This window comes from Mollisia scopiformis (genome assembly GCF_001500285.1).
Source record: "Mollisia scopiformis unplaced genomic scaffold LY89scaffold_18, whole genome shotgun sequence".
Lineage (NCBI taxonomy): Eukaryota > Fungi > Ascomycota > Leotiomycetes > Helotiales > Mollisiaceae > Mollisia > Mollisia scopiformis.
In genome coordinates, this window is record NW_017263598.1 from 1,066,401 (window position 1) to 1,079,375 (window position 12,975).

Here is a 12,975-nt window from a genome sequence, read left to right on the forward strand (position 1 = left end):
CAAATATTAAAGTTACGCAAAACGAGGATAGTAGTTAGAAAGTTCTTGGAATAATAGACTAGGAATATAGTGGCTTCTACCCAGCATACTAGGAATCTCTTAAAGTAACAAACAACCTTTCAGCTATTAAGAGGTCTAATTAGTACTTGTACCTCCCAAAATGCGTATCGCCGCTTAAGTATCCAACAAGATGGCTCTTGGATCGTGTCTGGGATCAGCACGTAGCTTAGATAACATGCTTGCTACAATCACTACCGCATCAATAGAGGTTTCACTTTTGTTTCGTACATTATCTTCCTCCCACGCCCCAGCGTTCCATTCCCGACTTTCGGTTCGTTTTAGCAGACTAACACTATGAATTCCAATTCATGTTGGCGTCCTCTCTAACATTAATCCGATCTGATTAACTCAGAATCGTGTATTAAGTCTCAAAGGTTTAATAGGAGATTGGACTCTCAGTTCACATACATCGTATTGCTTGGCTATAATAAAATATGGAAGCTTGTTTGCCGTGTTTTCTTCCCTTCCGGGGTGGTCATTTTTAGACTTGTAAGATTTTGCAAAATTATGGTATATTTTGAAAAGCGATTTGCATTCGTTTCGTTAACGATATAGACTGAAGTTCGTCCCCCCTTGTACTGATGGGGGAGACGCAGCTCGATGAGAAGCTATAGAACAAGTGTGCGCCCTCCTCATTTGCTTCTCGCTGCTGCATCGCGATTGCCTCACTTCATCCCCTCTCTCATTGGATCATTCTCTTCTTGCTGCAGACGGAAAGAGGCCGATACGGTGTTGCCCTTCTTACCCTCAAGTACTCGTGAATCGCCATTCAAAAGCCAAAATGAAGCAACAATCATGCCAAAATGCCTCAAAGTCTTTAAACCATTGTAAAGCGATTGAAAACTTCGCCAGCTTTCAGCATTTGCTTATCGAAATTCGACATTTAATGTGAGAAAAATCACTCCCCGGATCATGAATTTTCGACGTCAATACCCTCCGACTCTCGAGACCTCTAAATAGCGTGATATGCTTAAACCTAGTTCCATCCATACTACAATCGTATTATAAATCGAGAATTTTCGCACTAAAACCACTTTGATTATACTAATTTCTTTCAAGCATAACCACTAAATAGCCAAAAAATAATATATTTCGATTCAAAGTGCAATATTTTCCATTGTAACTTTACGCACTTATCTTTGCAGCACGACTTTACTTCTATTAAGTACTTATTTGGCTATATCGAGATTATTGTCGACGCTCCGCCAAAGCGGCTTACCAATGCTTTTAATTATGGGCTCAAAAACATAAACTTTTATAACAAGTTTCCCCATCTCAAAAAATTGATTATAACAAATCGATATACGAACTTACACAAAATTATTCTCAAGAATAGGTGGTACGAGGAGCAATGGAGCCAAGAATCAAGGTTGCACCAGGGCAGGTGGGACCAGGAGTGGAAGTCTGAACAGGAGTTTCTTGGGAGACGGAATATATTACTGACGACTTCAACTATGTCTTAGGCAGGTTGCAAACATCGCCCTGCGAGATCAGTTTTTGGACACTCCCGACGATTCCCATCTTAGAGGCTGCCAAGTTTGATATCCACAGTCTTATAGACGACGAGACAAGAGATGACGACAACGCCGACTATAGGTACTAGGCTAACTGGGAGTGTAACACATCTGACGATGACGTTGGGGATGACGATGAGTTTTGGGGAGTGACGAGAGGGACGATGAACTACGGGATCTGGATCTGGAAGATCATTCCGTTGGTAGTGATGCTGCTTTCAAATTCTACTTCTAGTCCACTGCTTGAATTCGAATATGTAGTGGAAGCTGTAGTGGAAGATGATGAGAGATAAGAAAACCGAGGGAGTGACCATTGTAGCAGCGCAAGTAGTTTAGGAGATTCTAATACAATATGGGTCATGAGGCGGATTCTTAATTTCTTACAATACGGCAGGAAAGCCGACGCTCCTACCTTGACTGCCTCCACTGGTTGCAGCAGTCGGGCGACATGCGATTTGGGAGAGGGCCCATGAGGCTTGGAGCGTGGTCTTCGTGACCTCCGTTGAAGACGGGGCTTGGGCTTCTTGTGCATTGGGCCGTCTCGAGATGAGGACGGCCGCTAGGAGTCCGATAAGTAGTCTTTACAATACAGTACGAATGTGATCAAGAGATTAATCCTCGTAAAGTTCGTATTTACTTGACGCGGTAAGTGTACAGACGTGACGAGGGTGGCGGTCGGGTGTTTTGGATAGAATGATTTAGGGATGGGGGTGACTTTCCCTCGGAGAGCTCATAACTTCCTCATTGGAACCTTTCAGGGCGGCGCCTCGGTCGAGAGTTTCGACGGAGAACTCGAGAGTCAGGCGTGCCACCCGAGCTGAATTTGGTACGCCGTCTCCCCTTCCTCACTTGCGCACTATCATTCAGGACCATGCCAGATTTCGCAGTATCTGATTTTGTGTCTGACAGATTTGATGCACGGAGTCCTCTCCGAGAGCGAGGTTTGGAAGGTAGGGTACTAGAACTCCGGGTTTGCCTTGGCTGTTGGGTCGAGGATGTCTCTTGAACAGTAGAGGCACGTGTTTTGCTCTCTAGGAGTGTGTGGTTCTCGCCGTCTTGTCTCTGCCGCTTCGAAATTGGTTCTTCGTTGCAGTCGTCGGCGCGATTGCGTTTGAGACTTTGCTGGCGTCCGCCATTCACTTCTATTAAGTCTTTTTCGAATACCTTGGTTTAGTTTAACTCGAGTTCGATCAAAGGGATCTGCTGCAGTATCCATCGCAGTAGTATATTTTGATGGTCTGCCTCGTGCTTGGCTCTGCTATATTCCATCGTCTGACTTCTGAACTCCTTAATAAGTTTGCGCCGTCTACTACTCTACTCAAACGACTCCGTTGCCGCGGCCAATTTAGATCTGGCTGTGGAGAGCTTCTATTCTATCCGAGAAAGATTTCGCTCAGATAAATCGGCCGACTATGCTTCCGACAACTCCTTTTCTGCTGACTTCACGGACGACGTCGCAGATTCCACAGCCTTCTCAGCGTCGGTTTCTTCTTGCTTCAGCTGGAGAAAAAAAAAGTGTTTGAACTCCTCCTCCGTCTCAAAAGGCTTCAGGACCTTCGAGTCCACGAGCTTCTTCCAGGCTTCGTCGTGTTGTGACTAATGACGCTTCATGATATTTGCATGTTTATCGTACTACACGTACTCGAAGCCCAGATACTCAATCCACGTCGTCAACTTGTCTTGTCGATCCGGGTCTTCATTCAGCTGAAACGACCGCTCAAACCCGTGCCTTGCCAGACGCTTATGTAGGCCCCGGCAATATCCAGCGAAGCGTCCTGGCTCTGCCGGACGAGCAGGAAAGACACTCCCCACACCCAAGGGACTGTCTGTTCTCATCCGTTGTTGCGACTCGCGAAAGTGTCCCCAGGCCAGCTCTTGGTTTCCAAACATCATCCAATCATACTCGTAACTAGAGAATGGATTCCAGAACGATAAAATCTCGCAGTATTCTTTTAGATTCCTGGCAACATCATCGCCGAGACTGATCGGGTGTGAGGGTCGGCCGCCGTCATTTATGAGCTGGTGATAGTACTCCGTCTCCCTCTCGAGACCTCGGCGATACACTTCCTCCTCGTCCACGTATGATGCAGTCGATGATACAGAGGGGTATCGTTGAGGCAATGGATCTCTATGTGCGGGTACTAATTCATGGCGTCCGTTGACCAGCTGCCAACACGAGACAGGAGATCGTTGAGGTGATAGATCTCTGTCCACGGGCTCTTCAACAAGGCGTGCAGATACGTAGTTCAGATCAATCGGGTGGGATGGGGCCGTGTCGTTCGCGCTTGCTCGTGCTCTGCCATAGCTATTAGAAAATAGTGAAAAAGATATAATAGTGCAGAATTGTTGCCTTAGCCTCTGAATGAAATCTTCGGGTAGATTCTCTAGGTCTTCAACTTTAACAAATCTGTATTCTGAACTTTAGCGTCCGAGGCAAGCGATGAGCTTCAGAAAATCCTGACCTTCCGGTGGCTTCCAAGTACTGGTCAAGTTCTGCGTCGCTATAAGCTGCGATATCGCGAGCGAGGAATTTCGAAGTCTCAAGTTAAAGCGGTGCCATTGCTTATAAGATAAAAGGCACAAGTTCGCGAGGGCGGAGGGCTTAAGGATAGTGTGTTGTTCGTAAGTTAAGGAGGAGCGACGTCGATAGAGACGAAATTTGTTGCCTCGGGCATCAATTAGGTTAATTGGTGAGTCAGCCGTCTCGATCGCTGATCTGCATTGCATGCATATTGGACCACCTTACCACCTTTCTCCACGTTTAAAGAGTTGCTGGTGACCTATTATCCAGCCCCTCTGAAAAGGTAGTCCAATTGGAGCCTTACTCGCCGCCGTTGGTTCTCTAATAACTAACCGCCACAATACCACCAACCAATAACAACATCATAATAATAGAAACCTAGGTAGGTTGTTGTCGACGATAGAGGCGGCAACTCGATTGGACCCCGCAAGCGCTACGATAAGATGTGTTATGTTGTACAGTATCAGCATACATAAGCATGCAGGCAATCCAGATGTTGCCCTTCAGAAACTATTTTGCTATATATCGTTGAGAGAGACCTATTCCAATAATGGAAGACACGAACTTGATTGCTTGCTTGTATCCCGCAGAAGGCGACCGACTGACATGGGACGCGATCCGCATGCGCGAGAACAGTGGGCGATATATTGCACGCGCACCGCCTGAAAACACCACACCAGATTATGGCAGCCGCGAGTCAACAGCCCCGCTGGAGGACGACGACAAGAACACCGACCACCGTGACTTAGACACTCCACCAGGACTCCAACTTACTTTTAACCCAGGGCCGAAAGCTGGCCAAGGGTTTACGATTGGGACTGATAAAAACCGTTGCGATATCGTTCTGCCGAAACTATTAGAAAATAAGATCGGCCGGCGTCATTGTGTCCTAACATTCGATGCAAAGCGACGATTGATATTGCGAGATCTCTCAACACACGGAACCACCGTCACATACGATGACAAAGGACGAGAGAAGCGACACCATTTTACCTGGATCCTAAGCGGTGAGGAGGAACCGGAGCATGTCGAAAAAATCGTCATACAAATCCAGGAGATCAAGTTTCAAATCATCGTCGCCAAACATGAGACATGTCCGACATATATAATAACCACGTTAACCGATTCCTCCGCGAGACAAACGCAGATGCCGAGTTTCCCTTTGGTGCACTAGGCATTCAGAGTACGATTCCAACCGCGCAACAAAGTGGAGCTCACACTCCCACTCCCCAAACGCCGATCTACATCAACCACCAGAGGCTTGGCAGCGGTCAATTCTCGATTGTGTATCGTGCTTGGGATGTTAGCACTGGATTTGTGTATGCTTCCAAGGAGTTTTTCAACATGAAAGAGAAAGAGTGGAGGAGAGAAGCGAGTATTATGAACCAAGTTTCACGGCTCTCAAATGTTGATTTCTCCCACATTTCTACAGAGGTTCCTTGCTAATTCAGCATAATAGGAGCATATTATACAGTTTTTTGCTTTAATTGAAAGCCCGTCACCTCGGCTGATCCTCGAGTATCTTCCGCTCGGAAATTTAGAAAATCAATACACACAATAACGATTTTCAGATCAAGAGAGCTTAATTATTCTTTGTCAAAGCCTTGATGCCTTAACCTCCGTTCATGAAGACGGTACCATCCACCAAAATATCAAGCCGGAAAATATCCTTGTTCAATCTCGAAGCCCGCTTCACATAAAACTTGCAGACTTTAGTCTTGCGAAAGCGACCGCTAGTCTACAAACGTTCTGCGGGACACATCTCTACGCTGCACCTAAAATCTACACAACTCCTCGTGGTACATACTACACAAAGGCTTGTGACATCTGGTCGCTCGGCGTCGTTATCTTCAAGTACGCCTACGGCCCCCTTCCAGAATGGGACAACAAAGATGTGGGACTGCGTTGGTGTAAAAAAATCATCAACCTAGTCAATGACTGGGATTCTGACCCCTTGGTTGATTTCCTATCGACCGCGATAGTAGTCATGAAACCAGACGGGCGACTTCTAGCTAAAAAGTGTTGGAAGCAAGCATTGCAGCTCTCTGCTCCGTTCCAAAACCGCTGCCCAACCCCAACGCAAGCATCTTACTCCGCGAGCGATTGTTTAACGGAAGTACCTGACCTCCACCAGGCGACGCCTAGTGCAACACCCACAGAGGTGGCTACTTTTATTAGAATGGAAGCCTTCCAAAATCACAAACCTCAGGAGAGCAATGTAGCGTCATCGCAGGCGACAGTAGACCACTACTTGATTAATTACAGTACCGAAGAGCAAGAGCTCGAAGATCAACAAAGCTTAAGAAATTTATCAAACGAGGTAAGCAAGTACCTGGCGTATGATTTTGCGTAAACTTGGACCGCAACAAGAGCGAGATCCAAACGATAGCGATAGTTAGAATCAACCAGAGTTGGCACGCGATCCTAGCTCTAATCCTAACTAACTGGTACTAGGGGGGAGCTCGGGCACGAAAAATAAAGAGAAAAAAGGGGTCCACAACGGATTCGGCTCCAGCACCGCGAGAAAGACGGCCAAAAAGTCCCACACACAGCACACGACATTCTTCAACGGTCCGACGATCAAAGCGAATACGACGGAAGGAACACGACCAGCATCTGCAACATCCTAGTGTTGACGCTACGGACCTCTTCGGATCAAATTGGTTGCGGGATCCAAATTGCGTCGGGTCTTCTGTGGCTGTCCTGGCTGAGGACGTAGATGAAGGGAGTGAGTTGAGTAATTGGACACCATTCCCTTCCGAGAGCTCTGTTTCAGCACCCGCATCTAACGTTGTGCATGGGCATAACAATAGCCACGTGTCTTTATTCGTTGATACGGGAGAGGCTTCTACTCATGAGCCTGAGGGAAGTGAAGAGAGCGCATCCAGAAATCGATCCCTGAGTGGCTCGCAGGTGACGAGCATTTGAGCACAAGAAGACATTGACCACTCACGCCATGATTTGTCCCCTTCGCCAGACCTTAAATCAGTAACACCAGGGATAAATCTGGAGCCTGAAATAGGCAATGCGAGTTCTGAGTGGATCTTGCCGCCATACAAAGCCAGCGGACAAGCAGAGGATTCCGATTCCGTGCCAGAACCCACGACAATCAACCATCTTTCAACGAAGGATGTTGCACCGATCATAGAACAGGCACCACCAGTTCTGCCACGCGCTTTCTCCGTGATGAAGTGGAATGGCTGCCGGGTTGTACAACGGGGGAGTGACGTTAACATTATGCAAGCAGCTATTTGCAAGGGCCTTCACAAGTGGATGGCAAAGAGATCGTGGCTGCTTCATTGTACAGGAAGTGAATGGAGTACTCATGGAAATTCTTTGGTTGAAGAGGTTGACGGAGCGAACATGTCACAGGGTCAGCGACAATTGCTTTGCCTTGCCCGCGCTATGCTTAGGGGCAGCAAAATAATCATTTTGGACGAAGCAACCGCATTAATTGATTACAGGACGGATCTAAAGATCCAAAAGGCGCTTGACGCGATAGTAGCAACCGACATTACCATCGCCCATAGGCTACAGACCATCATTAACTTTGAAAAAGTTCTGGTCCTCGATCACGGCGAGATCAAGGAACTTGGGCATCCTTTCCAGCTGCTCCAAGATAAGAAAGGCCTTTTCCGAGCGATGTATGAAACGAACGGTAACGTAGACGATCTCGAAAGTCTTGCAGAAGAGTCGTGGGAGAAGAAGACAGGCGGGGCCTGCGTCTCAATGGGCTCAATACTATGATATGGAAGGCATTCGTGGCTCTGAGAGAAGAGCAAAAATTTCTTTTGGGAGAAGAAACACTGGCAGCTTATCAGCTGAAAAGAGCTCATAATCCTCTTGAATTAATTCTTCTCGATGTGATTATCACACAATTCACCGGCTAATCATATGGAGGTATCTTGTTCGTCACAGTTGCCGCATGGCCATTCATAATAAATCCATCATTTACTCCCAATCCCATTGCTGCTCGAAGCCTCTTCCTCAGTATTACACCCACCATCCTTCTCAAGTGGAGCACAACGCCGAATTGGACCAGCGGAAGCGGCCCGCTGGCAAGCTTCATCGTCGAGAGTCATGGATTCGTAGAAAGCTCGGGATGGTGCCCATTCCCCAGTCTCCAACTCCTTCTTCGCATGGTCGCGTGACTGCAGCATGAATTAGATGTAATTAGACTTCTGTGGGTCGTCAAACCAGAAGTCAGAGAAGTTGCCGTACTGCTTGAATTGCGCCGCCCAGGCTTCGAACGATACGCATGGATAGCATCCATACGTAGGCTCCAACCTCGCAGCTTAGTTTCTCGTCAATCGTGCCAGGGTGTTTGGCTTCGGCAAGCTTGTGTGGCATAGGACAACGAAAGATCAGGTTCTTGTTGAAGCTGGCCGACCTTACTTCCACAGGTATGCACACATTAAAGCTCCCTCGAATCCATTGGCTCTCTGCTTTGACAATACAAGCGTCTTGATCGCGCAGTCTCAGGTGATGCCGAACAAGGGCCTGAATCGTTGCTCGCTGATCCCAGAGCTTCTGAAAGAGCCGTCTCCTCGCTCTAGGGTATGTTGCTTCATTGATGATGTTGACATCTTTCTTGAGGGCCAACTCGTAAGTAATGTGCTTCCCGTTATCGAGCTCGAGAGCAGCTGGCATGGCGAAAGAAGCATTTCTCGCCCTACGGGAGCAATATGTCTAGGTAAATCCAAGAGTTTCCAGGTTTTAGCTAGGATTCCTGGATTGTTACTAGAATTCATCCTAGATTCCCTTGAATTTTAGTTTCCTTTAATTTAAAATTTTCTTAAATCTACTAAATAATCTAGAATCTTCTAGGAATCCTAGAATTTAAATATTTTATTAAATAAATCCAAGAAAATCCAATAAATCTTAAAAAAGTGAATATAATGCGCATTCCTCCTAACATTCTTAAGTTTTTAACACTTAAAGCAAGTCCTTTCCCTCAGATCCCTTCCCCTCAGATCCCTCTCCCTCAAAGTAAGTCTCCTCCCTCAGAGTAAGTCCCTCCCTCAGAGTAAGTCGTCTCCCTTATGTGACGGGTTGAACCCGATATTTGGCTGCACTACTACGTAGTGCAGCCTACACGTGACTACGCGGGCCTGCACATGACGACGCGACGCTAAAGCGCGCGGGCCATTCTACGAACCAGCGAGAGCCCCTTTAAAACAGCTCTTCGTACGAGAAAGAACTCTTCTCTCTTTAGTTAATTCTTCTTGTAATACAATCAGGTTCTTGCTTTGACTCATTGCATCCAACCCGTGACACCTTAGGTCCTTCCCTTAATACTCTCCCTCAATACTCTCCCTCAAAATAAATCTCTCTTAGAAACAGGTCCCTCTCTTTAGAGTGCGTCTGAACATAAAACTAAAGCACCTAAATCAAGGTGCATAAACTGGAATGACTAATTATTACACCTTAAATATTAAGCTTTATATTTTTTTAGTAAGCAATTTTTCTAGTAGATTCCTAGAAAAATAATGGAAAAATCCTAGGAAAAAACTAGAATTTAATCCTTTGAAATAGTCCTAGATTTGATGGATTTTCCTGGATTTCAAATCCAGGAAAAGAACAGGATTTGCCCCCGTAGGGTCGCCGACGGATCGAGGCTGACGGATTGACAGACAATTCTCAGGCAGCGATTATTTGACACGTGATGCGGCTGCTCAACTGCTTGAGCAGTTATGCATTCAAATGCTGCTGACTAATTATGGTGCTGTGAAATTTCCAGTTAGTAAAAATGATGTTTCGCAAATTCTCGAGGTGAGATGCAACCCCCGATCTCAAGAACTATGGGCATATGCGCTGTGACTGTGCGCTTATGAATTAGGAATAGTACGAAATACATTTGCCAGCGTCTTCCACTGTCCTCTTCATGACTGTTCAGAACTGGACGAACCTAATAACAACGTGGACCCAATGTCAGATCTATTTGAGACGCAGAATGAGGTCACCCAAAACGACTGTGATACGTACGCCCAGAACCTGGTGAAGGGCTTCGTGACACCAATGCCTTGGCAAGGCTTTCATAGCTATACACTGCGGTCAAACTCGGGGCTTATCATTCAATTTCGATCGAAAGCATCACCCCTCGATAGTTCAACGGCCAAGCTTGCTAAAAAGGTCCACGGCCATCTTGCTCCAGCCACTACATATCGCGGCTTGATGCCCAACTCTTCGGTATCTGTCTGGGTCATGGAAATCATTACGGGTGTTGGGTATTTGTTCACAACTAGCACAATCACTACAGCTAAGCTAGATATCACAGTCACAGATTTCGCCAAGTAGGTCTTCGTACATTATCAAATCAATTTGAGCTGCTAGCTGATACAATACTACCGGTTTTATGCTGCGTCATGGAAAACCCCCCAATCTCCAGCTAAAGACAAAATCCATCTCTACACCACTAAGCTCAAGCAGTTGTCCACCTCCCTACCTCCTCGATTCACGAAAATCCTCGAAAACGCACAGAAAAATATGGGGCTGATAACAGATCTGGTGCCTTGGGTTTTGACTCACCAAGATCTCTCAGGTATGAATATCCTCGTTGATCCTGATACCGGCCATATCACTGGTGTGGTTGACTGGGCAGATGCTACTATCGAACCATTCGGCATGGCTCTATGGGGACTAGAGAGTGTGCTTGGTTGCAGCGGCCCTACTGGCTGGTCATACTTTGGAAGCGACCCTTCCTATTCACACCTTGGGTGTGATCCTTCCCGATCACGAGCGCTATTTTGGAGGGCTTTCTTAAGAGAAATCGAATGGAAAATCTCGGATGAATGTCGCCATGCTGTTAATGAAGTTAGGACTCTTGGAGTTTTACTTCGATATGGTTTCCGCTGGGAAAATGGGACGGTGAGCCCTGTGAAGGATACTACCTACCTCGATGTGTTTCTCAAAGATGAGTTGAAGTTGGCTGAGGAGTCACATGGGTCCGAAGGGACAGATTAATTGAGGTCAAGCTGTTTGTTCCTCTATTGTAGGGGAGTTCTAACTGATGTAGGAAAGGGTAAGGAGCAGTTGTGTGGACTGGCATAGGCCCTAAAGGAGTGTGATAGAGACCCTACGAGCTACTTTCATCTGACAGGCTCGAACCCTCCGGATTTGCTTCTATTTCGAGCCTACATTCTGCCCATCAGGAATGGAAGGCGGGGGATAAGAAAGACTAGATGCTCATTCGAGCATGTGGAGAGAGGCGCAAACGGTGACTTGGCCGAGTTTTATGTGAGGCTCTGCCTCCCATAAATCACTGCCATGGTAGCAAGCCAGCTTCAAATGAATGGTGTGCTAGCACGCATGCAGCCTCACCCAAATTTCATTTCTTCCTCGACCGCAGCTGACGAATCTGTACTTGAAGCACTATCAGCTACCAGTCGCCATTCATTTTCAGCCCAGAAAAGCCTACTTCTACAGCAGCAATGTGGTCCTCAAAAGTCATTCTGCTTATCTTCTTTCTTATGGTTCCAGAGTACAGAAGATGTACCATGAAACTAATATCAATACTTTTCGCAGCGGGGATAAATGTCGCAACGTCAACTTCATACACATGGACAGTGGATATAACTTCTGCTCAATTGGCAGCGTATCAAACTTGGGTCTTCCGATTCATACCTTCAGGGGCAGTTGGAATGGAGGCTCAGGTCAGAATATTGCAAGCCCGCTATTTGATATCACCGCACCTATAGCAGCCACAACATCTTCGACAACACCTCCGCCTGCGACACCGACGACATCGACGCCTCCACCCGTGACGCAGACGGTTACTTCGACAGCACCTTCTCCACCTGTGGTAACGACCTCGTCTTCTACGACATCTCCACCTGCGAAACAAACAAGTCCTTCTACGTCGACTCCTTCGACATCGACGAGCTCGTCATCGTCTTCTTCGTCTCAATCATCTGTCTCTCAGTCATCAGATACCTCTCAGTCATCCACCTCTCGGTCATCTACATCTCAGCCATCAAGCATAGCGCAAACTCCGTCAACAAGTACCTCATCGACTCCTACAAGCAACACAGCCTCACCAGCTACCTCAACCCCATCTCCAACCACACAATCTTCGAAGAAGGGTCTTTCAATAGGCGCAAAAGCAGGAATTGGAATAGGCGCAGCAGTTGGTGCTATCGCCGTCTTCTTGCTAGGATGGATACTCGCAAGACGTGCAAAGTCGTCCCCGCTTCTGATCGCGAAGATCCAGTCTTTTCCTACAAAGAAGCAATACCTGGCCAGACAAACCCAAATGCTGCAGAGATGGGTGTCGCCCCCGATAGAGCAGCTTCACATTCGCCAGTCTATTCGGAGCTTGATGGTCGGCTTAGCGCTAGGATTGTGGATCCGGTTGAGTTGCAAGGATATGATCGGTACTGAAATAGAGGTTGATCGTCTGTGTCTCTTGGGGCAGAATCTGTAGATACTGTTGAAACCAGTTCAAAATATGCTACTAGAAAAATGTTCATCTGGTAATCCATTTACCCAAGGAGGCAATCTCCTGACTATAGTGTTCTCTTGAAGTGTCTCGGCAGGCATGCAGGAACCGTCGAACTCAGAGGTAAAACTCGTCCAGAAAGGATTCAAGTTGATCTGTGTGTCTTGAGGTGGTAGTACCCCGGGAACTATTGGGAGGTAAGATGTATTGGGGATGCCTGCATAATTTTAGGTGATTTCTGGGTTGTATTTTGTTGATGGTATTGATGGCATTTAGACGTCATTGCGCTGCCTGGTTGGCAGAATTTGTGGTTGATTTAGACTTTGGAGAAGATGATATGGGTGTCTTGAGAGGCGATTTGAGGCGTTGTGAGTGGCCTCGTGTTGGGATATGATCTTGTTCTTTCTCGTCAATGTAGTGTCGAGTAAGAGCGTAACTCGAAA

At 46.7% G+C, this 12,975-nt stretch overlaps 5 protein-coding genes across 5 annotated transcripts; 4 read left to right on the forward strand and 1 right to left on the reverse strand.

Annotated features, from left to right (window-relative positions):
* Nucleotides 1-4,645: 4,645 nt before the first annotated feature.
* Nucleotides 4,646-7,842, forward strand: LY89DRAFT_672304 (uncharacterized protein; the record flags this gene model as incomplete). The annotated part of the gene is made up of 4 exons (XM_018213281.1): nucleotides 4,646-5,189; nucleotides 5,667-6,415; nucleotides 6,550-6,823; nucleotides 7,094-7,842. 4 exons carry the CDS (start codon nucleotides 4,646-4,648, stop codon nucleotides 7,840-7,842), a joined length of 2,316 nt encoding a protein of 771 aa, XP_018068399.1.
* Nucleotides 7,843-8,098: 256 nt separating this feature from the next.
* Nucleotides 8,099-8,819, reverse strand: LY89DRAFT_152270 (uncharacterized protein). Its single transcript, XM_018205411.1, has one exon. The coding sequence runs from the start codon at nucleotides 8,743-8,745 to the stop codon at nucleotides 8,299-8,301; it is 447 nt and encodes a 148-aa protein (XP_018068400.1). The 5' UTR covers nucleotides 8,746-8,819; the 3' UTR covers nucleotides 8,099-8,298.
* Nucleotides 8,820-9,849: 1,030 nt separating this feature from the next.
* Nucleotides 9,850-10,535, forward strand: LY89DRAFT_721179 (uncharacterized protein). Its single transcript, XM_018218619.1, has 2 exons — nucleotides 9,850-9,867; nucleotides 9,935-10,535. Exon 2 carries the CDS (start codon nucleotides 10,024-10,026, stop codon nucleotides 10,390-10,392), a length of 369 nt encoding a protein of 122 aa, XP_018068401.1. The 5' UTR covers nucleotides 9,850-9,867; nucleotides 9,935-10,023; the 3' UTR covers nucleotides 10,393-10,535.
* A 103-nt stretch (nucleotides 10,536-10,638) lies between these two features.
* On the forward strand, nucleotides 10,639-11,058 carry LY89DRAFT_590758 (uncharacterized protein; the record flags this gene model as incomplete). The annotated part of the gene is made up of 1 exon (XM_018209611.1): nucleotides 10,639-11,058. One exon carries the CDS (start codon nucleotides 10,639-10,641, stop codon nucleotides 11,056-11,058), a length of 420 nt encoding a protein of 139 aa, XP_018068402.1.
* Nucleotides 11,059-11,525: 467 nt separating this feature from the next.
* On the forward strand, nucleotides 11,526-12,474 carry LY89DRAFT_672307 (uncharacterized protein; the record flags this gene model as incomplete). The annotated part of the gene is made up of 2 exons (XM_018213282.1): nucleotides 11,526-11,575; nucleotides 11,793-12,474. The coding sequence occupies 2 exons, from the start codon at nucleotides 11,526-11,528 to the stop codon at nucleotides 12,472-12,474; spliced, it is 732 nt and encodes a 243-aa protein (XP_018068403.1).
* Nucleotides 12,475-12,975: the final 501 nt, after the last annotated feature.